The sequence below is a fragment of the Mustela nigripes genome, chromosome 2 (genome assembly GCF_022355385.1).
Source record: "Mustela nigripes isolate SB6536 chromosome 2, MUSNIG.SB6536, whole genome shotgun sequence".
Classification (NCBI taxonomy): Eukaryota; Metazoa; Chordata; class Mammalia; order Carnivora; family Mustelidae; genus Mustela; species Mustela nigripes.
Window position 1 is genome coordinate 206138231 of NC_081558.1, and position 24307 is coordinate 206162537.

At 47.9% G+C, this 24307-nt stretch overlaps 1 protein-coding gene across 9 annotated transcripts in view; it reads right to left on the bottom strand.

Moving 5' to 3' along the window:
- Nucleotides 1-6347: 6347 nt before the first annotated feature.
- The window catches only part of TIAM1 (TIAM Rac1 associated GEF 1), a 383207-nt gene continuing 365247 nt past the window's right edge, over nt 6348-24307 (bottom strand). For 8 of the 9 annotated variants that reach the window (XM_059392241.1, XM_059392243.1, XM_059392242.1 and 5 more), the window contains 6 exons: nt 22089-22197; nt 17786-17844; nt 17120-17222; nt 14915-15002; nt 12432-12604; nt 6348-8895 (listed from right to left, as the gene is read on the bottom strand). In XM_059392241.1, the coding sequence (XP_059248224.1) occupies nt 8426-8895; nt 12432-12604; nt 14915-15002; nt 17120-17222; nt 17786-17844; nt 22089-22197 (1002 nt within the window). In that variant the 3' untranslated portion in view covers nt 6348-8425. The other variant, XM_059392245.1, reaches the window with a different exon arrangement.

The following is a 24307-nucleotide window of genomic DNA, read 5'->3' on the forward strand; positions in this document are numbered from 1 at the left end:
GGAGGTTCGTGCTCTTTGGTGCGCTCTGGGATGGATGAGAAGAGTCTGTCTGTCTTCCAGAGAGAGGGAGAGGATTCCGACAAAGGTGAGAGAAAACTTACTTATAAGCACGTTTCCAGGCAGACGAAGGCGAGGAAAGAACCTGGGAGGTGGGTTCCTCTTACACCATCTGTGTCGTGAGCCTCCTGCAGAGTCACATTTTGGCTCAAGGATCATGACTCTGTGAGTCTGGTTCGTCTTCCTCTCGCTCGTGGTGAGAAACTCCCTGAGACTCTAAGAGTTTACTGAAAACCCACCAGTCATTGTCCCTCTCTCTGTTCTACAAAAATCTTTATTTCCGCCACAGCTTTTAATAAAAGATGTCAAGATTTGTTTCAAACATAAATTTCATCCCAACTACTTGTCCCCACCTTGACTTTCTCTGATATTTTTGCAAAAAGATAAACATAAAAATAAAAGAATCTATCAATGTTTATTTTTGTTTCAAAAGGCCACTTTATTCGTTAAGTATGAGAGCACATTGGGAAGAGGAGTGGATTGCCCAAACATGTCTGTGATTGGAAACTGATTTGATCGCTACTGTAAGAGCTTAGCCCTCATTTAAATCTGGGGGTGAAACCGGAAGCAGCACTTAAGGAGTCAGGCTATTTAAAATCCTGGAGTTCTGAAAGGGAGACTGTGCAGGGATGTTCTGCTCACGGTAGGTGAAGTCCTGAATCCTGAGCCTCATGGCCAAATGCTCCAGCAAAACTGAGGGTAGAATGGAGGACAGGACTGGGAGGAGGCCCAGCTCAATAGCCTTACCTGGCCCAAGAATCCCAAATACAAATGCAGGTAAAAATGCAAGTCTCCATCACCACAGGCATTTCTGTGAAGGCAAAGTGAAGACACCAGAGGTCCCTGCGTGGCTCAGTCGGCTAAACACCCAACTCTTGATTTCAGCTCAGGTTTTGATCTCGGGGTGGTGAGATGGAGTCCCATGTCAGGCTCTGTGCTCAGCAGGGAGTCTGCTTAAGATTCTCTCTCTCTCCCTCCGCCCACTGCACACACACTCTCTCTCTCAAATAAATAAATCTTTAAAAAGGGGTGGGGGCAGAAAAAGTGAAGATACCAGACAGGGAATTGGAATTGGATCCTGACCCTTACCAGAAGCCAGACAGAACAGGATACGGCCCCTACGATGTAGAAATGTACATCAGAACCTTTAAAAATGTGTATTGATATACTTAAAGCTATTTTTATGGTCATACTCTAAGAAAATAAGTGGACCCATGTTCAAAGAATGTGTGATACAGATCTTCACAGTATTTTTTTATAATAAAAACCAGAATCCTTAATGACCATCAGCAGGGAATGGAATATATAAATAATGGTAATTGGTAGTCTACCCATTAAAATGGATGACATTGAATTTAAATAAAAGATTTAAAAGTAGAAATAAAATGGATTACTATGTAATAATGGCTCAGAATCATGTAAACCTATATATGTCTATATAGTGTCTTGGGCAAATGGCCACAATTTGTAGCACTGAGGGTAAAGATCAGGTTAATAAAAAAGTATGTGTCGGGGCATCTGGGTGGCTCAGTGGGCTAAAGCCTCTGCCTTCAGCTCAGGTCATGATCCCAGGGTCCTGTGATCAAGCCCCGCATCAGGCTCTCTGCTCAGCAGGGAGCCTGCTTCCCTCTCTCTCTGCCTGCCTCTCTGCCTACTTGTGATCTCTGTCTGTCAGATAAATGAATACAATCTTAAAAAGAAAAAAAAAAACTTAAAAACAAAGTATGTGCCAATAAAATAGCATTAACCCAGTCTATAAGTGTGTGTGTGTTTGCACACACATGTACACCCACACATGTACTTGAGGAACGGGCCAGGAAGGACATGAGCCAAAATGTTAACATCCTGATTGAAAGTGAAGGAATTATGGGGCGCTTGGGTGGCTCAGGGGGTTAGGTATCTCATTCTTCATTTTGGTTCAGGTCGTGATCTCAGGGTCCTGGGATCAAGCCCCAAATTGGGCTCCGTGCTCTGGAGTCTGCTTGAGCTGCTCTCACTCTTCCTCTGCCCCTGCCCCCACCCCCATCCCCGCTCATATTCTCTCTTCCTCTCTCTCTCTCTCAAATGAATAAATAAATCTTTAAAAAAAAAACCAACAAAGTGAAAGGTTATAATCAACCAACCATTAATACCTAAAGCACAAAACACCAGGCACAAAACACAAGCCCAGAGCCAAGCACAGTAGAGCACAGGACGTCCTGTTTAAGACAGAGACTCAGAACTCGGAGACCAAGGGGCTCTTGGGTGGCTTCCAGGAAAATGTGCCAAGTCCCGAAGCCTCAGACCGTGGGCCTGGGGCTCAGACAGATGGCGGCCACGCTGCGAAGGTCCCACTGGTGAAAATCCGACTTTGCTTGACCTGGATGTGCAGCTTGTTGGAAGAACATGGAAAATGGAATTCTCTTTTTCTTCTTTCTTTCTTTTTTTTTTTTTTTTTTAAGATTTTATTTATTTATTTGGCAGAGAGAGAGAGATCACAAGTAGGCAGAGAGGCAGGCGGGGCTGGGAGTGGGGGAAGCAGACTCCCTGCTGAGCAGAGAGCCCGATGTGGGGCTCGATCCCAGAACCCGGAGATCATGGGCTCGAGATCATGACCTGAGCCGAAGGCAGAGGTCAGGGCGCCACCCAGGCGCCCTTGGAATTCTCTTCTAACAGAGGATGTTCCCTAGCGGATCCCAATTTTTAAAATGTTAAGGGAATTCCGGAAAGCGTCACGCCTCTTCGGTCGGAGAGCGGCGGGCTCTCTGGACAGCGCTAGGTGCGCGCGAGGCTAATATTCCCGGCTCTAGACAGCAAGGTAGGGACCAGCAGCCCGTAGAAGAGTCCGCTCTCGACAGCACGGACAAGGAGATCTGCAGATTTGTCTGATTTATCACTTTACACCGAGCACGTGGTTGAGGCGTGGACATGGGTGACGAGACACTGCCTTCCGACAGAGACAACTTATTTGCATCTACACAGGAAGGACAGAAGAGACCAGAATAATCCATTGTCGGTGTAGGAGGCCTAACGCACAGTGCGTTCTTGGATACTGAGGGAGGGGACAGGAGGTGACCAGGGAGGACGACGGAAACAAAGTGATCCCAGGGATGTGTTGGGATGGCAGGGGGTTCTGACACAGCTTCAGCAAGCAGACAGCCCCTTCCCAACAGCTCCATCCTCTTCACAGAATCCTACACGGTCATGATTTGTGTTTTGAATATTCTTGGTTCTTTCTTCAGACACTGACATCTTTTAGAAAAGCCTAGGATGCCGCGACTTTATGAATCAGTGGGTGGATTTTTGAGTATTTAAAGGAATTTTTTTTTTTCTCTCTGTATTTTCATTTCTCTCTCTTCCCTACCTGCCTACTCCCCGTCTTCTGAGGGATTGTTACAGGGATTTCCTATGCCGGAATAGGTTTGCGCCAAGCTGGGAAGCGGAATTGCCTATAAGACTCGGGCAAAAGTTGGGTGTCAACAGAGTCTGGGAAAAATTGAGACCTTGTCTACACTGTTCCCCTTGCCCCTCAAGACAACCATACACAGAGCCTCCCCACCTACACCCGTAGGCCCCTACACAGACCCTCTCACATACCCTCCTCAGTCCCATACCCTCCCACACTCCCACAAACCCACACATGAACCCCCACACATAGCCCCCCACTCCCCCTGCAGCACCCCCCACCGCCCCAGACTCACACACAGCCCCCAACACACCCTGCACACATAGCCCTCACCTCCCACCCCCTCCCATACAGCCCCCTCGGCTCAGGTCATGGTCTCAAGGTCCTGGGATTGAGCTCCATGTCACAGAGTGGGGGTGGGGTGGATGGGGGGATGGGGGGAAAACCCTGCTCAGCGGGGAGTCTGCTTGTCTCTCTCTCTCTTCCCCTGCCCGTGCTCCTTCTCTCTAATAAATAAATAATATCTTTTTAAAAAATGAAATGGTTCTGTGTCTTAAATTGTACATGCAGGTTTCCCCTGCTCTCTGCAAGCAGAGCTTTCCTGCGAAAGCTTTCTTAAGCTGAAAGGTAGGAACGCAAGGAAGCACTTACCATGAATTCGTAAGGGAAAATCTAGTCTTTCTGATTACCATAGGATGCATCTTGCTCACAGACGCCCACAATAAATCAAGATGAAGCTCGGCGCTCGCACAGTTCAAAGCTCTGGGGGTTTGGTGCCGAGATGCTGAGTGTGGTTTCCGGGGCAGGTGAAGCCGCATGAGGCTTCACGGCAAGACCACGCTGAGCGCTAGTTTCCTTTTCATCTTGTCTTCATAAAAATGAAATCTTTGGGTTGGTGGAATCAGGTACTCTTGTAAATGTTTTGTGAAAGCTATGTGGTCAGAGAGCCTGGGTGGCTCAGTCATTAAGCGTCTGCCTTCCGCTCGGGTCATGGGTCTCTGGGTCCTGGGATCGAGCCCCGTTTGGGGCTCCCTGCTCAGCCGGGAGCCCGCCTGTCCGTCTCCCTCTGCCCCTCCCCCTTGCTTGTGCTCTCTCAGATAAATAAATAAAATCTTAAAAAGAAGAAAGCTTCTTGAATTGAAGGATGGAAACAGGCAAGCCCTAATAAACTTTGAGAATGTGTTTCAAATCCTTGGTCAACATCAGAACATTTGGATACAGCCAAACCAGCACTCCTCAAACATGAACACGCATAGGGGGTCCCCTGGGATCGTGTTACAACGCACGTTCTGGTCCGGTAGGTCTGGGTGGGGTAGTTTCTGCAGGGCTCGCAAGCTCCCGTGGGTCCAGGCCGGCGCTGCTGGTCCAGGGACCACACGGCGAGCAGGTGCTCACCGGCTGCTGCGGGAAGCTTTCTAGCTCACACGGGCAGGCAGGAGAACACATGTTCACCTGGAGGGCAGGTGCCGGTGGGGGTGAACTGACTGGGTAAGGTTCATAAGGGACTGAGATCAAGACCCTGAAAGGGAAGGGAAAGCCCAAGACCGCATTTACGTTTGTTGATTCCGTGAAGACCCAGACAGCAGACCCCCAGTGACAAAATGGGGTGCCAGACCATGGGCTCAAGAGCTCCCCCACCCAGGCCAGTCCCAGCTCTGCCCTCCGCCCCGGTACTTCCCCAGGCACCTCTCAGCCTGTCCCTCGGGGTGGGGGTGGGGGGCACAGGGCACTGGGAAAGTGATCAGTGTGGATATAGACATATGTATATGTGCCACTTCCTAGTCTTCAAATCAGTAGACCAAGATCCTGGGGCGTCTGGGTGGCTCAGTCAGCTGAGTCTCTGACCCTTGATTCTGGCTCAAGTCATGATCTCGGGGTTGTGGGATTGAGCCCCCTGTTGGGCTAAGCACTCAGCAGGGAGTCAGGTCAAGTTGCGCTCTCTCCTTCTCCCTCTGCCCCTCCCCTTGCTCACTCTCTTTCTCTCTAAAAATAAGTAAATAAATCTTAAAAAAAAAAAGAAAAGAAAAGAAAAAGAAAAGGGACCAAGATGCTGACTTTTTGTTGTTGTTGTTGTTAAAACTTCAAGCTCAGGGTACCTGGGGGCTCAATCAGTTGAGTGTCTGCCTTTGCTCAGATCATGATCCCAGGGTCCTGGGATCCAGTCCTGCACCGGGCTCTCTGCTTCTCCTTCTCCCTCTGCCCCTTTCCCCCACCCTTCCCCGCTTTCTGCTCTCTCTCACAAATAAATAAAATCTTAAAACAAACAAACAAACAAACAAAAACAAAAAACTTCAAGCTCTACAGACAAAAAGGGATAAATGCCATAGGACCTCACTTATATGGAGAATCGACAAACAACTCCCCAAACCCAAACCAACAAAAACCAAGCTCCTGGACACAGAGAACAGGCTGGTGGTTGCCAGAGACGGGACAGAAGGGGCCACACGGGTCAAAAGCTACCAATTTCCAGTTACAAACGGAAAAGTCCTGGGGGAGTCATTCACATCGTGGAGACTGCAGTGAAAACATCGTAACATACTGGAAAGCAGCAGGGAGAGTGGATTCTGAAGGTTCTCATCACAAGAAAAAAAAACTCTAGAGCTCTGTGTGGGGACAGACGTTCAGAGGACGCCTGTGGGGGCCCTTGTGCACTATATACAAACAGCAGATCATTATGTCGTCCTCCTGAAACTAACACAATAGTACGGGTCAATTATACCTCAATTTGGAAAAAAAAATAAAATCTTTACACTCTACCAAGTCAGCTTTTCCTTGATGCTCATGATTATCTAGAGAAAGGAAAGAAAACAACACAGGCATTCCCAAGAATTTCCTCTCACAGAACTCCTTCCCGCCAATGGTCCGTATCCATCCTCCCGTCCAAAAAGGCACAGGACTGTCCAGATACTTTTCAGTATTTTTATTGTTTGACAGGCATTTACAACGTTCCATTCGTAGACCTAAAAACATAAAAATAGACCTTCTTTCAGCTTATAAAAGAAATATATAAGAACTTTTGACATAGACACGTCGTGACCTTATGTACAAGAGACAATGGCACCCTCTCCAAGCACCAGACTTTCCAGCATTTTTCAGACGGAAGTGTTGCACTGGGATCAGTGAAGTGTGACTTATCAGAAGTCTTCGCTTCAGTTTTCCATCCGACACCATCGAACTGGAGGTATGGAACAATGCAGTGGTACAAAGGGTATAGAAATCATTCTAAAGCTTTTTAAGAAAATCAGAAGATATAGCAAAAATTTAATAGAATAAAACTTTCAAAAGATCAAGCTCAAAGCCCTGGAAACCCAAAAAGGGGAGGGATATCAGGTAAGAGAGCGGGTAAAGCAAGCAGGGGCATAGAAGCGTGATGTTCTGAACTCTCTATTGTCTGGAAATATAAAGTCATAACTGATTTTTATAAAATATAATTCCTAAAGCTACTATAAAATTCAGGTCTTTAAAGTACCTACTGATGTGTCAAACACCAAATAGATATTTTCCCCAGAAAGAAAGTTTTCATATTATTTAAACCCTTCTTAGGAAGTGGACATTGTGAAATGGGAAGAAAAAAAAAAAAGCTATAAACCGTTCAAAAAAAAAAAAAATCGAAAGTGCTTTAACTTGTTTTTGTTCTTCCTATTTGGAAATCTGTTTAGAATGTGAGATTTTTAGCATGTTTACCCTGTTTCGTTGGCAGGTAGAAAGTAGGAAAGACAAAGCAAGGTTTTGAAGAGGCTGTTTTGTTAAGAGGTTTGGTATGGACTGTCAGGGAAGGGATAGGTAATCTATGGATGAAGATGCAACTTTAATGGGAAAACCAATGATCACCATGGCAACCCCTTGAGAAGGAGTCTCCCCTCCCCCGCCATGTGCAACAGACACACACACGCCCATCCGGGTGTCATGTTTAACCCAGCCAAGCTCCCATTTCAGATAGAGATTCAAACATTAAAAAAAAGAAAAAAGAAAAAAGAAAAAAAAAAAAAGAAATATTCTTCTTGGAAAAAAAAAAATTTCTCCTAAGCATCTCGTTGGCCTTTTGTATATAAATATAAACCACCATGCCTCATTCTCTCTGTAAAAGGTAAAATCCTCATTTTTTTTTTTTTTAAAGACTCAGTTACACTAACACTGTAAAATTCTCATCTGTTTGTGCCTCTGCACCTCAGGTAAAATACAAAAAATAGTGTTTTTTTTTTCAAGTGATAAATTTGGATCTCTTCTCAAAGAGTTTGGCGTCTTTACAACTCTATGCAAAACTAGAACTTCCAACATGGACATCGAGTAAGACCAGCCATAGATCAAAACAGAAGAGAGAAATAAAAAAAGAAGAAAGAAAAAACAACAGCTCATCAAAACATACATCTCCACCGTCTCCTCACACATTCTTAAAATACACAGATATTCTCAGACATCGAAGAGGGAAAAGGAGTAAGAACACTGTGACGCTGTACAGTTGCTCTGTGGCGTTTTTGTGTTTGAAGGTGGTTTCCCCAACTAAGAGATGGCTCCTGGTCTGATTTCAGATAGAGTGACTTTTATTATTATTCGTTTTATTAAATTTTATTTATTTTATTTTTGTGTGCTATCTCTTCGACTAATCTGTGTACATACTTTAAACTCCTGGAGGGGGGTTCATTTGCTTTCCAGTGCTGTAGAATCTTTTTTTTTTTTTTTTTTTAATTTTTTAATTCTTCTGGCCCTGATTAGTTGAGAATAAATAAAAGCCCTTAGTAATATACAGAAGATAGGACTCAAGCTTATTTGGGATTCTGAGCAATTCTTTCTGATGTCTCTAGACATGACGACGTTGGGTGGCTACGTGGCTTCGGAACAAGAGTCAGCCGCCAAGGCCATGTGTGCAAGAGTGCGACCTAAGGGAACATTCTCCTCCTCGCGGGGACAGGAAGGGGGCAGAGTGGAGGCGGGGCGGGGAGAGGGGGCGGTATCTACACACGCTCTCTAGGGGGAAAGGGACAGTCAGATCTCAGTGTTCAGTTTCTTGGATGGGGCAAAGTCTTCGCGCCTAACCCAAATGACTTCCTCGCCCGGGCTCTCCAGGCCTCCATTGATGCCCGAGAGGGCGGCTTGCTTCTTGAGCTGCGTCATGCGGGACGCGTGACTATCCAGGGCTCTCCGACCTCTCTCCCGCTGACTGATGGAAGCAGCCTGAAGCTGCTCCCGGAGGTCTGTGTCCACTGCGGCGCCCTTCACGGACTCGCAGAACTCGTCATCGTCACTGAGGATGTCTGTCTCCTTGATGTCATCCTGCTCCTCGTACTGAGCAAGATCAAACTGTTCCTCGACCCACCGGTCAGTGTCCCCGCCACCGGGGGGCTGCTGGGACTCTTTCTCCGGGCTGCTGGCCGAGATGGCGTCAGAGTCAATGGTAAACCTGTTTCGAGCCAGTCGCCGTCTCCTTCTCCCAAGAGACTTGCTTGGGGCAGACACTGCACACACACACAAAAATATAAAAATAAAACCCCCACATGCTTTACCTGCGAGGAAATGCAGACAGCAAAGAAAACAAAGGAACAACTACATGGGATTCATTTAGTGCCTTGATGTCGTTCAGGGCTTCAAATCCAGATTTCATCAGTCCTAGTCTTAGTCTTTACTTCACACACGTGTCTGGACTTGGAGGATGGCACGGCAACTGGCCAAAGGGCAGAGTGAGGGACAGGGGGACACGGGGAGGGGTGTTGGTTACGGGGAAAAGGGTCTTCACCTCCCTCTGCAACAATCTATTTCTCTATCCTGTGCTGCCCCCAAGGAGACCACCGACCTTGGGATTGATTAGTGCCCTCAACCCTGATGATGTCGCACGGCATGGTGCTCTGGGGACCCCTAGGGGCCGTCCCAGGGCCACTTCGCTGGGATGGCTCTTTGGTAAGGGTGGACAATGCTTCTAGAGTTCCACTGTCTTTGTAAACAACACCATGATGTGTCAAGGGGGCAGAAGCTATACTGCTTTCTGGAAAACCAAATGTACCATTCATTTCTGGAGGACGGGAAGTTAGCTACGGGCACGACAGCTAGTCTCCAGCGACCGCCCTGCCCTCTCTCTGCCGAAGCTCCACGTTCACGGTGAAGCTGCGCAGATGGGAGCTCTAGTTCCCCTGGACTGCATTCTGTGTCTCACCGATTTCTCTCCTACAAAGCAATTAAAATATCGGTGCCTGGATGGCCTGAGAAGTGCATAACAGAGGACACGCATGCCACCGAGCCTCAGAGTGCTGCACGAAGTGACTACAAATTAAGAAAAAAATCTCTGAATTCATTCCTTCACCCTCCTGCCTTCTAGGAAGCCAGAATTATTCCAAACACATAAGACACCACCCAGTCAGACAAATGAACATTCCCACCACACACACACACACACACACACACACACACACACACGGGGAAGGCTGCTGCTTCTCCCTCACTAGTCAAATGGCGGCTGTGTGAGAAGGCAGCCGAGAAGGTGCAATGCAATGTGGGGTTTCCAATGGAGGGGGAGAGCCTGGACACCAAGGAGGAGGAGCATTCCTGAAACCTAAGCCCTGAAAACCATTAAACTGCTTCAGTGACAGGAGTACCCCCAGGGACTATCAGACCCAGCAGGTCCCAGGTCTGTGCGTGGGCTCCCACTCCTGCCATCCTCTGCCTCGGACCCCTGAGGTGCCATCATGGTTCTGGGGTGCTCTACCATCATAAAATACGGAACAAGTGGACATCCCTCTTGATCAAGGAAGGGAACTGAAAAATGGTCTCCAGAAAAAATGGAACAAAGGAAAAAAAAAAAAAAAAAAAAAGAACCACTGTGTCTACTCTACTAGGAAGAAGCAGACGTTCCGGTCATTTCTATTCCAAAACCCCCAGAGTGGAAACTGGCTCTCTCCCATCACTGTATTGGAATTACCTCAGTGCAAAACTGGGCCCTTGGAAACATCCGCCCGTGATCCTCATGCTGAAGTGTTTAGGGGTGAAATGAGTTGATGTCTGTATTTTTGGACTGTGTCAAAAACAGGAGCTGATGGATGACAGATGGGTAGATACATAAGGAACATACAGAAAAATATCCATTATAGAATAGATGGTAGGTTCTCTATGTGTATGATTCTCTCAGCTGGTATATCTGAAATTTTTCATAAGAAAATGTTGGAACAAAAGAAATTTTAATTGGGTGATCGGCAAACATGCGATACTTCAGGACTGAATCCTGTGTTAGGATATCGGGCTTTTCATGGGTATTCGTAACAACGCATAATGAAGCCTGAGTATTTATCCCTTATTAAAAGGATACTTAATAACCCAGCCAGCCTTCTGGGGTTCAGGGAGACCATCTCTGGTCTGAGTATCTCCAGTGCACTGTTAAAACTGACAGGCTAGTGCTAGCTGACCCAATCACACACCATCTTTAAATCATCTAACGTAAAAAACCCGCTGATAATGAGGAGTTTCAAAAGCAGAATAGCAGAGACATTCCTCAGCCAAAAATGAGCCATCGTGCGGAAAATCTTCCAATCAGCCAAAGCCAACAGGCTGACATGGGGGGTTTCTCTTGGTTTTCATGATGGAGTAAGGTGTGGTTTGGGTTTCTTTCCAAAGGGGTGTCAGCAGGAAAACTTCTGAGGGTCCTACAGACTAAAATGGCTTTAGTTTCGAAGCAAATGCAGCTCTGAATTTAAGTCCCTTGAGTAACAATTGAAACCTGGCCAGTGACAGGCAGGTTTCCTAAGATTGGGACATGTATTCTCAATCCTAATTTAAGCATCCCTTGGCAAGTAAAAGGATTAGGTGGGACAATTCTAAGGAGAAATGCTCTGTTTTGAGCTTATAAGGGGATCCGCGAAGCTTTCTTAACATGAGGCCTCCATGAGAAACTATGGATACAGAGGTATACGAGGCTTCAGGTACCTTGGAGAACCCAACAGAACGCTGGGTATTCACTGCACTAGGTTTTCAGTAAACATCTATCAACTGATTGGAGAACAGGTTCAAGATAACTAAGCCCCAACATTAGTTCAGTTTAAGTGCTTAAAGAACGTAATATCCCTTGTCAAGCTATATAGGCTACGTCTACAAAAACCTCCAACCATTCACAGTTCTATCCATGACCCTTCAACACAACTGAGGATAGGCGGAAAGGTCAGAATCTTCTTGGCAATTGCAAAGGAAGCCTCTTTTATTGGCATCCCTGAAAAATGGGGGGTGCCTCTTAAGAAACGAGTGATAAAAGTATTAATATCTTGATGTCATTAATACATCTAGGTTATGAAAACATCTTTCTTCCTAGATATATTTTACTGCTGTTTCTAGACGGAACTATGGGTCTTCCTTCCTTCCCGCTCCACCGTGACAGTTCCAGTCCTTAGAGACGATATACTCTGGGACCATTTAAACTCTACATTCCTCTTTACTAGTAGCAGCTCAAGCCTTCCCCAAACTAACAATGAAGCTGAAAATTGGGTAGCTGGCCTAAGGCCAGGGTAAATATCTGATGTGTCATCTGGTCTACCAAATATGGAATCCTTCCTGAGAACAGGCAATGCCGTGTGTCCAGACTACGAGGCCACCATGTTCTCAGAATGGTGGGCCACGACCTTGCGGAGACATGACACACTGCTTTCGGCTAAACAAAGATGGCTGCCATGCAAAGCAGCGACTCCCATTCCGCAAGCAGGCTGAGAGAGGCCCTCCAGGAAGAGAATGCGCTCACTTCCTGGTGTGGCGAATGAGAGAGGAGCCCCCAGCCAAGAGGAGGAGGGTGGCAGAGGGAAGCTGGAGGGAGGGAAGAGGCATGAATGAAGGGCAGAAAACCCAGGGAGCTGCTGGGAAGGAGGCATGGGCAAGGAACCTCACACCAGGGAAGGGCTGTACTCCAACATTAGCCCCCTCAAGGCCACGTCTAATTCTTGCTCGACGAAAACGTCAAGCTCTCTGGAGTTCTACAGTGGAGCGGGGGTGACGGGGATCTTGAACGTCGGAATCCCCACAGTACCTGCCCGGCTCATGGCCGGCCTGGCCCCTTTGAGCGCACACAATCTTTTTCCTCCGAAAGGGACGTATTGCTGCGATGAGGGAAGGCTTTCGGTTTTGAGGAGCTGTCTTCTGTGCTTATCGCGCAGGATTGAATGCACAGCCTTCAGGAAGTCTTTCCGGCTCTCTGGAGAGCTGTAAGGAGAAAGAAGATGGACACGTGTTAGGGGCAAAGTCCTGAACACACGGGGAACTTCTGATACCATCCGGTGCAGCCCAACAAACATCCTTGATGGCCAAAGGTCATAGAGAATGAGGCCACAACTCGTTTCTATGCTTTTTTCTTCACTGGTGATAGAGAACAAGGACTTCCTTCCCGTCACGCTCCTTGATTCATCTCCTGCAGCCAATGTGGGGTAGACAGCCCATGCATGAGCAGACGGGTCCCGCACCCAGACATTGCCAGATTCTGCCCTTGACACTTATGGCAAAGCCTTTTTTCCTAAAATGCTTTTGCAGACAACTGAACCACAGGATTCTCAGCTCTGCCGAGGACCCAAATCTGATGTCCCAACTAACACCTGTAGCTCCCTCTTAAGTTGTCCTTCTGTGAAATATCCTGTGACATACTTCACCAAGTCCGTATTAAAGCGACACTGCAGAGAATCGAACAACCTTCCCAAGTCCTAATTCCCACAATAAAAAAGTACTTCCGGGGGGAGAGTCATTTTTCTCATGAAGTTCTCGGTATCTTCACCCCAGGTAAGCACTCCCTGGTATTCCTTATCAATGACGAACGTGGCTTCTCTAGGAGCAGGCCCAGCGGACCGGACCCCCCAAGACCTTACCAACCAAATCACCAATGGTAAAGATGGTGCTCAAACCACATGTGGACCATGTGAAAAAAGTGTCAGTTCTAGTCCCAGCAGCTTCCCACATTCTGCTCTTCATTGATGTGTCACTGACATAGACAGGTGATGCAGATACATGAAACAGAGGCTCTGGAGTCAGATCTCCCGGAGTTTGAACTCGGAGTTCATTTACTCTAATATTTTAGGCCAAGGCCCCTCCGGGAGCCTTGGCTCCCCCAAGCCAAGGTTAAATGAAGTAACGCATAACGCATAAAGGGGCTTAGCACGGTTCATACTTGGTTCATGGGCCTTCTTATGACGGTAGTAGTAACATGAAAACATATTGCTAATAAGCCCAACAACATTGATTCTATCAGATTTCCTTTTTTTTTTAATTTTTAAAAAAGAGTTTATTTATTTATTTGTGTGTGTGAGAGAGAGCGCATGCATAAGCAGAGGGAGAAGCAGACACCCCGATGAGCAAGGAGCTCAACGCGGGACTCGATCCTAGGACCCCAAGATCATGACATGAGCCAAAGACAGATGCTTAACTGACTGAGCCACCCAGGTGCTCCAACTCTGTCAGATTTCCCTGTAGGGAAATTACAGCATATTACTACCCGAGGTGTGGGGTACTGGGGAGGTACTGAGTAAATCACTGAGTACCCGTGATCAGCTTAAAGCCTGAGTGTAGATCGTATGACAAGCCAAATACACCAGACACTGGCCATCGGGACCATTCATTTTGACACTGTTAGGCAAAAAAAAAAAAAAAAAAAAACGAGAGAGAGACAGAGGGAGGGAGGGAGAACTTGCTGCATTTGAAAAAAATTCTCAAATTCTCATGGAGGAGGAGGAGGAGAGAGAAGGACCGGGGGTGGGGGAAAGGAAAGGAAAAGAAGTCCTCAGTAGAAGCCCATATTCCAAGCTCAGCTTCCTCCTGAGATCTGTAGGTCAAACTGAGCAGCTTGTGGCAAACACCCATCCGAAATTTCTTGGCGTGACCAGGACCCAGGTAGCACCTGCACACCCCACGCCCTCTCGTCTCGTCCCCACTCGTTCTCCATCTGCCTCATCTCAGAGATGATACAGTATAAACACACCTCAGCACCGAAACAAAATAGTACAAGACAGCCTCATCCAATGTAACTATGGGCAAAGAGCCCTCATTTGAACATCGCACGCACAAGAAAATGCCTACTTCCTTCTAGAAGGATATGAAGTTAACGAGGTTACTGCCTATGTTCTGATAAAATCAGTTTAACGTGTCCAGGTGGTGTTATTTATTTTTGAATATTTATTTATTTGAGAGAGAGAGAGAGAGCAAGCATGAGTAGGGAGAGGGGGAGGCGGAGGGGGAAGCACTGAGTAGGAAGACGGACGCGGGGCTCCATCCCAGGACTCTGCGATCATGTCCCAAGCCTAAGGCAGATAGATGCCTAACTGAGGGAGCCACCCAGGCGCCCCTAATTAGTGTTATTTAATGTTAGTGTTATTTAAGTGTTATCGCATTTCTGAAATGTACAAGAAAAAGCACGCGGCATCTAGGGACGCACAGGGGGACGTACAGACCGCGGAGCGGGGGAGGAACATCGAGCCATCACACCCCTCCCGTCTGGGCAGCGAGCTCAGCCCGTCCTGGCCCCAGGCTCACCTGCAGCAGAGATGGAAGACCCTCTCCGGCCTGCCTTCAGATTCAGATTTTACATGGACAATTTCACACACAGCGTTTGCTTCTGCATCTAGACAAATCAGAATAAGGATGAATTAGGGCATGTCTCAAAGAGATTTATTTGCATTTTTACAAAAGCATTTTCTAAGCCTCAGTGTGAGATTCAAGAGTGTAGAGCCTTGGAAAGCCAAAGGTACTTTGCTACCCTCCTTGTCATCTTAGAGAGAAAAAGTGAAAGGCTTAATGTGAAGGAAGATTTCCAGGTGCTGAAATCTCCAGCTCGGTGGTCTGAAAGGGCCATCAGCCCATCACACTCTTGCAAGAACCGCTCCCTTTCAATGCACAGCCTGTTCGGCTGAACCATTTCAGCTGAGCGAGTAGTCGTAAGGCAGATTCGATCAGGCCAGCGTTAGAGAGGCAGGTCCACATGTCCCTGGTGGGAGCCCTCCCTGTGAGCCACCAGGCCTAGTGCCCTAGACAAGCAGGTCCTGCAAACAAATGGGGTTTTGCTTTCTCGACACCCCCAAGGTACCCATTCTGAGGGAAGCAAAAACGGGACGCTGAGAAGGGGAGAACAGCTGGCTTTCATCTCTGCGCTTACAATGCAGCAGTACCGTATTCTTTTAGGTCCTGAATAGAGTGTTTGTGAAAGAAACAATCACTACAAACATCGAGACCACACATGGGGAGGTCTCGGCCCTCCCCGTGGTCAGAGCCCTGGCCACAAACCCTCACTGTGCCCACACTGTTTCATCCCAACCAGGGCTCATCTGCCAAAATTTCTACCGGTCTTCCCAAATGAAGATAAAAAAATCAAGCAATTGCACGTTCTGACTTCTCAGATCTACTAGAATGTATCTCATAACGAGAAACATGTTGGCTGGTCTTTATAACTCTGTTAAAACAAGCTTTTATCTTGATTGTTTTAAACCTGATTTGAATGAAAAGCAGAGTGAGAATGGAATGGCATATCACAAAGATGGCTTTCTTGTCAGAATTTAAATTCTGTGTGTATTTAGTCCTCCATGAACGGAAAATCTCTGGCTGAGAAGCCTGCCGTTTGCTATAAACGTAAGCTTCCCATCCTATAAACCAGGCACCGGGAAACACGAACTAGGTAATCTGCAGCCCAAGATTGCAAAATAGGTCCAGGGTCTTGAAAATCAAATCGCTATGTAAAAACGCGCCAGGGCAAATCTCCGCACTGGACGGTCAGGAAGAAACCTTCCTCAGGCGAACAATCATCCTGAATACGTTTGTCCGAAGCGCATTTTGCATTTGAAGTTGTCTACGGTGAGGTGACACGCAGAAAGATGAGCCACACAGTGGACACATCGGATGCCAGAGAGGATACAGAAATAGCATCTACCGTGTATGTGTGGCGGTCCCTTCCACGGCCTCTCTGGCCAACCAGACGGCTGCTGGCCTGAGAGTTTCCACCTGACCCCCAAGGTGCTCCCTCCAGAGTGTGCGTGCTCAGGAGAGCGAGTGACTGCTGACAGCTCCTCCCCACAATGGCCTTTAATTAGGCCCTGAACGGGGCCGCCGAGTCACAAAAATATTCCTTCTCTTGGTCGGTACCCTGCTGGCGTTCATGGGTGTTGAGCTTAGGCATCGTCTAATTTATAGTAATAAGTATATTCTTGCGGTCCGACAGCTTGCTTTATGGCTATTTGGATCGCAGGAAAAGGCCTGACATTTCAAAGGCCTCCAGACTAATACAAAGATTTGTAATGCTACACACACACACACACACACACACACACACACACACACACACAAATACTTATTTAATGGCTTTTTCGTGCTTTTGGTGGCCTTTTCCAGTCTCCTGGTTAAAAAAGCAAGTGATTTATTTTACATGGACTTTGCTCATGCTCTCCAGGATTCTCTCCAGCAATACGAGACTCACTGCCACCCCGACATCGGTTGATGTAGTTATTAATGTATACAACAGAATGACTAGAATTCCTTGGAACGGTATTGGAGACATCACATCCACTTACTCGGGTCATTCATTCATTCAATAGCTAGTAAGTGGCTGGGTAAACAAGAGGCAGGGGAGAGGCTGTGGGGGAAGGAGAGTTGAATATAGGAGGGAAAACAATGGTAGGGTGGTTCGACCAAGAGCGTGGGTTCAGACCAACAATTCACACACACGTCGGACACGCGCATTTCGGGGTTTACCTGCGCTCGCCAAAGCTCGAACCTGCAGAGCTTCGGTGGGGATCATGTGCCGAAATCGGAAGGGGTCCCAGTCTTCATAAATTGAAAGCCTGTGAGATCCTACCTGCAGGAGGAGAAGAAACGAGGTGCCTGAGAACCATCTGTTCTGGCCCGGACTGGACGGGGTCCCCCCACGCCCGCCCCAGATCAGTGAGACTGGAACCCCCACACTTGGCCGGGGTGGGAGGGGGGACCTCAGCCCTATGGCACTTTGGTTCATCCAGCAGAAAGCCAGAGGCAGTGTTTAGATAAGCTAGCACGGGGTCTGCAAATTAGTTCGCTGAGCAGATCCAGGTAAAAGAGAGACACGGGAAGGAGAAGAGGGACCCCTGGAAGGAGAATGGATAAAGCAAACAAGTGTCAGGAAGGTTCTGGTCTTGGCAGGCCTGATATCGATTCGCTTTCCTGCTTTCAGTGTGAGTCCGCCAGACAGAAGGCAGGATGGGCAATTTCCTCCAGTCCGTAGCAACACTTCAAACGTGTTTAAAAAGTTTAAAAAAAAAAAAAGGCAAAAAAATCTCAGAGGCTGGTGTCTGGCAAAGGCGTAGGATGATCACTATGCAAGCAGAATTGAGACACGGATAGAAAAGGAAATCCTTTCATCCAAGGGGGAAGTAAGATTCTTACAAGTTTCTTCTTCTGTTTGGAGCCATCTTTATATACAAGGACCACAGCAGTTTTGAAGACTGGGGAAAAAAAAAAAAAAAAAAGACACAGGCGGTTACAGCACGTCATGGGTGGGGCTTTCCCCTGAACCCCGCTAATGTGGGGTTACCGACACTACAGCTCGGGAGAAGGCAGTGAGCCGAGCCCACGCCGACCCCACCTTCCAACCGTTCACCAAGCCTACTGAGACGGCACTTTCCAGGTTCCATAAAAACACAGAAAGCCCAAATAAATGGAAAAAACCCTCCCGCCCCACTGGAAACTTTCAGATTAAACGCCGTTTTACTATGGTGTCATCTCAAGTTTAAAAATGCCAGCAATACACAAGTTCACAGAGACGTGCTAGGTCAGCGGCTAGAGGAAACCAGGCAAGCATCAAGGACACTGATGTTGTTTACGGTGACATAGACACACGCCAAACAAGCTGATACCACACACACACACGCACAGAGTGCTCAGAGTTTGGGAGACAGAATTCATCTTTCCGACCCGAAGAAATAAAAATCGGCTTATGGAGCAGAATGCATGTGCCCTTCCTCCAAACAGACTGAATCACAGGAAGCCATTTAGAAAGAGGGAGTAGGTTGGTTTACTCTCCCAGTGTTTGGGGGACGGGGGAGACACAATAGTTAGGCTCAGTCCATAGAATTCCTTGAACAATGCTAAGCACGGTGACCACTCGGTGACTCTGACCCCTGCTCCAGGGGAGGAAGAAGCGGCGCCCAGAGGACTAGAAGCAGAGCGAGCCCATCCTTGGCCCTGGGTGGCAGGGACTCCAACCCCCTTCACGCCCCGGCCCAAGGCAGAGCCGGAGCCCCATCAGTCCCATGGCAGCTGGAGGGGGCACGCCTGGTGTACCAGACCCAGAACTACAAAGGGAATAAATGTTCAGCAAATTTTTCCTTGGGATAGGGTGGGGCAGGCTCCCAGGCCCTCTGGAGACCAACCCGAAGTGTCTGGTTCATTTTCCATCTGCTTTAGGATTGGTCAGCCTCCTCACCTCCCCTGCAGAAAAGAACCTGAAGGTGTGAAGAAACCAACTCTAGCCACTGAGTCTGGATCGACCCTGGCCCTTCATGCTCCCCGTATCTGGGCCCCCTTAAGAATCCCAGAGGATGAACTGAGAGGCGCCCTCTCCCAATTTCCCACTGGCCAAGGAGGCTGCACCAACTCTGCACAGAGGCTGAGCCCAGTACCTGAAGAGGTCCTGTGTGCTCACCAGGAAGCCTGCAGAACTCACTATGGCCAGGACAACATGTCCTTTAAAACTGAGGGAACTCCCTGAGAGAGGGTGTCCAGTGACCTGAGTCTCAAAAGACCCACCACATCCCTTGGACCACAGCTTAATGGGGGTGGCCACCATGGTTCCAAAAAGGCGGCGGGCCTGCCTCAGTTGACCTTGACCTCAGCCATCTTGGATCACAGTGGTAGGGCCACCGTGGTCCTCAGCTGGGGTTACAACCACCTCCTCCTTAAGCTCTGTCTGGCCCCCTGGGGCTATTCTCACTCAACTGACTGCAAGTGTTGTCCTGATGTCATAGACAGGACCTCAGTCAAAACTCTAGCACCCCTGCTCACCCCAGCGCTCCCTCCACACCCCGAAGGTGATCATCTAATACCCAAAAAGGTGGAAGCCTAGACAAACTCTTTTTCTTTTTTGAGATGATGATCAACATTCAGTTCAGATGAGCTGTCCTGGAAGCAAATATCAAGGTGCTAGGAGCGTAATACATCGATTCCAGTTGCAGAAGAAAGCTGCACTGTTTCCTGAGATTAGAGATTTAAATCAAAACAAGAGACAACTACATTTTAACCCCAAAGCTGCCGGTTCCATGGTAATCTGCTTCCCTTACAACAACTCCAGATTTCAAAGGGCGTTTCCAAGGCTCTGTTCATGCCACCATAACGGCCCAACGTGGCACCTTTATGGACTGGGAACCCACGAAGAATTTCATCTCATCATGGTGAGGACGATCTGCCCTTACTCACAACCCTAGCTTGAATCCTTCCCACTTCTCCTAGAGCCTCGGGAGCGTCTCACCTCGCTAACTGTGGTGCCCGTGGGACCCACTGGCAGTGTGACCACCGATCAGGGCCTGGGGGCTGCGGCTTCCATTCACACCCAGCACAGGGGTTGGGGGCTCCCATCTGGGGAGCCAGCCCACCCTCCCAACCCCAGGAAGCAGCCCGTGGGGCAGGGAACAGAGTGACGCAGAGTGAAACGCGCACTGTTCTCTATCAGAGCCTAGGCAGCAAGCAGCCAAGTAAAACCCCAAACCTCAAAACCAGCATTTCTGGAACTCTTTGTACCACTGGTTGGCAGACTGGGGCCCGTGGCCCATTGGGAACAGCCTGTGAACACAGAAGTCCACTTGGTTATATGTTGTCTGCCTCTGACTGCACATGGCCTCGTGGCCCTTGAACCTGAAAGTATTTACTACGTGGCCTTCACAGAAAAAGTTGGTCGACCCCTCCTTTCTTCCAAATTTTTTCTTCTTTTAAATCTCTTTATTTCTTTAAAAAGAAAAAAAAAAGATTTTATGTATTTAATTGAGAGAGAGCACAAACGGGGAGAGGGAGAAGCAGGCTTCCCGCTGAGGAGGGAGCCCGATGTGGGGCTCGATCCCACGACCCCAGGATCATGACCTGAGCCAAAGGCTGTATAAGCCACCCAGGCACCCCTAAATCTGTTTATTTCTAACCACAGGAAATCTGTACAATTCAGGAGACAGTCATGAAAAATTCCAGTGTGGAACTCTGGAACCATTCTTCAGTAACCCAGAATCAGAAACCAGAAGATAGACGGTTTGGGTCATTTACTTCGGAATCCTACTTCCCAGAAGCCACCTACCACGAAGCATCTGAAAGCTCCCAGCCCTTCCAAGAAGAAAAGACAATATAAGAGACACAACTGGTAACGTGTGGCAGGGGCAGGGTGACAAATCTATCCCTAGCCCCACCGAAAGCAGCCGCCCATCAAAAACGACCAACATGTTACAATATCCCAATCCTTTCTTGTATGTCCTATCTGGTCACGCGCTTTCCCTGCACACGTCTATCCATCTTCGTTATTTTTAAGGAAATGGCATCAGCAACTCTAGCGGCTCTTTGGAACTGTTAGGAACGTCACTAAGCTTTTCAGCGAAGCCTTGGGTGGGCTAACGGGAAGTTCGACAGTCTTGATTTCCAACACTCTGACTTTAACACCACAAGGATGTTCCATTTGGGGATACTCCGTTCACATCGTGAGGGAAAGAAAATAAAAATGTGTTCCATTAAAGAAGCAATGAGCAACCATCCCTTTTCCCTAGAAACACAAGGTAAGGTAAGAGAATGGAAAATACTAGATTTCCCTTATATCGAGTGCCTAACCAAAGAGTCTTCTCAGAATACATGATGTAAAACAGAACCAGGTCCCATAGAAGAATTTTACACACGCAATTCCCATAGTTTTCTGTCTCAAAATGCCTAGCTAGTTTATTAAAAAATAAATCATCCACAAGCATCTCTGCTTTGGCTTGAAGTAGTCACACAACTGAGAAGCAGCTCACGAGTGATCAAGGCGCCCCAGTGTTGCCCCAACAAACCAGCTGCGAACCGACTGCCTGAATCCCAATATCACCTACACGGCGGAATCAGAGAGACCAGGAAAGAGCTCAGATCTCTCAGAACTAGGCAGTGTTGTCTTCATGTCTCACACAAGTTTTCCTTATTATTAATTATTATTAATAACATTATTATTAACCCATTATTTTAAAAAGATTCTGAGCAGTGAGGACAACAACAAAACCTTTCCCTGACTACATGGTGATTCGCGAGGCAGGCTCGGCAAGGCCATTCCCTCCCTCCTATGGGACGGGGTGGTCACACTGGCCATGTGGACCTGGAAGTTTTCATTCACTATTTTGGACACGCTAGTGGCCGGGGCAGGAGACCGATTCAGATAACTGAAATGAAGTTAACGTTAATAAACTGGGTCTTGAGAAAGAAATGTTCTTATTTTGCAAAGTAAGCCCAGCTTCCCTCTCTGTGCTACCCCCTACCAACCCTGTTGTTGTTGTTATTATTATTATTATTTTGTTTTTGAGAGAGAGAGAAAGCAAGCAGGGAGGGGCAGAGAGAGAGGGAGAAAATCTTAAGCAGGCTCCATACCCAACACAGGGCTCAATCTCACAACACTGAGATCATGACCTGAGCCAAAATCAAGAGTCAGATGCTTAACTGACGAGCCACCCAGATGCCCCAACCCTGTTCTGATACGTACCAAAGGCTGCCAATTCTGGCTCTTTTTTCCACTTTCCCAGGGAGGCTGGCGGGTTTGGCCATATCACTGTGGTGTGCAAAAGCAGGTCCCCCATGCTCAGGTCTGCAACCTGAAAAACAGGGACAAGGCAAACCTTACCGGGTGCTGCAGAAACAGACCGATTTTCACGTTTTCAAATCTGGCAGGCTGATGTCAATCTTACTTCATGAAAACATTGTCCTTAAAAACATCTGATCACTATCTTTTCTCCTTTATCCCACATTTGTCTACAAGAATTTCAAGAATAAAATGGCAAAGAGGTAGAGAAACCGGGTCCGCCCCCAAATTCACACACAGTAAATCTGCCAAAACTCGTCTCCGAAATCGGCATCGGTCTGTGTTCAAACGGAGAGAGTTTCCGAAGAAGAAGCGAGCAGCCGTCCATCACTGAGATCCACCCCAGAAAACCAGGCCTTTCCGCCTGGGAGTTTAAATCCCCTCGGAGCCACAGTTTTTTCCAGGAAGCAGTGGAATCGATTATTTTTTTCTTCTTCCAGCTCTGTCTAAAGATTTTGTTTCACTTTTGAGGAGGGAGAGAGAAGCCAACTGAGTGTGTGCAGCCTGTGCTCTGGGATCCACAGAAACCATAAGGTCCGGTGGCCAGCCTGTCCCGGTGAGTCCTTCTGGAAAGCCATCCAGACACGCCTGCATAGTAACCCAGTGCCTATGTCTCTCAACAGCCCCGTCTGTCTTTCTCTCCGGAGCCCAGGGCCCACGTCTCCTCCTTCTCCCTACTCAGCAGCCCACTTGCCATTGGGGGGATCATCTGGTCTCTGACCTGCTCTCAGGGCAACCACATCAGAGAACAAGGCTCTGTAATCATCAGAGACCGTGGTCCACCCACTGGTAAATACGGTAAGTGATTGGTAGGCTCTGCAGTCGCAGGAATCAAGCTCAACACAGCATTTCAGATATTAAACTTTGATGTTGAGGTTCTAAAAGGCACAAGGATCTGGGTCGTTCTGCTGCATATGCCCTGATGGGGTTTCTAGATACCCTGGCGACCGAGCAGCCCTCCAACGAACCCAGGGCCACTTGGCAGTGCCCCTCCTGAGGCATCACGCCAGACACCATCCGATGCTGGCCACGTGGCTCCAGCAGTACAAAGTGCACTGGTGTTGCCATCCTTGTCGTGACTGATGAGTCGTTAGGCTTTTAATTACTCTATTACTGACCTGTGTTATTAGCAGGATAGCCAAGGGTTAAAAAAAAAAAAAAAGTTCAGCCATTGTATTAGTTTGCCCGGACATAGAAAATAACCAGCCAACCAACCTTCCAGGACAGTATCAGCTAAGGAAACTGTAACATCTCTACCACCCGTGCCCCAAGCATCCACATGGGGTGCTTACTATACACAGAAGTCAGCTTCCCAGTACCACCATTCTGGGCCCCAGGCTTAGCGGTGAGTCTTTAAAAGTCATGAAAAGGTCACTAGAGCAGATGTTTATCCAAACTCTACTTCTTCCTTCCAACACAAATTCTGGGTCTGCTGTGTGATTTTTCGAGCACCTCCCACTCGACCAGGCAAATCCCTGATGACTCTGGGCTTGGTCACCGGGCCCTGGGCCATGCGCTTGGCTTAACAAGTTTCCACCAGCCCTCCTGAGTGAGCTCCCCCTTCCAGCTGTGGAAAGGGCATGCCTAAGCCTAGTTGTGTTCAATAGAACACACCTGTGTTTGTTGTAGGGCATGGGAAGATGTTGTTTGTTTCCTTCTAACAATGGACTGATCCCGTTCCAGCCCACATGGTTTCCCTCAAGTTTCCACATGCAAACGAAAGAAGGGGCCAGGGCCACCCTTCCCGCCAACAGTGCCTTCCCGTGGTCTTCCACAGACTGTTGAATCTTCTGCCCAAACCGAAGACTAAGTTCTGCTTAGGGGTCTGGGATGCCCTGCTATACCAGGTCTTTTGAACCCTTCTTTTTTGAGGCCTTTTCTCCTCCTACCTAAGCAAAAGGAATGATCTGTGCAATCCAGTCTAGCTCCCCAGGGTTTGCCACGGACTAGCAGGTTGAAGGCCTAGCTTCATCACACGGTGTTTCCTAACCCGCTTTGTTCTCTGCGAACGTATCTGCCTGCAGGGAAGTTGGCTGATGAGAGATCAGGTACCGCCATCCCTGGAATGTTACCGTTTCAACCGTTTCAACTGTTCCTATCTGTAACTGTTTACACACCATTCA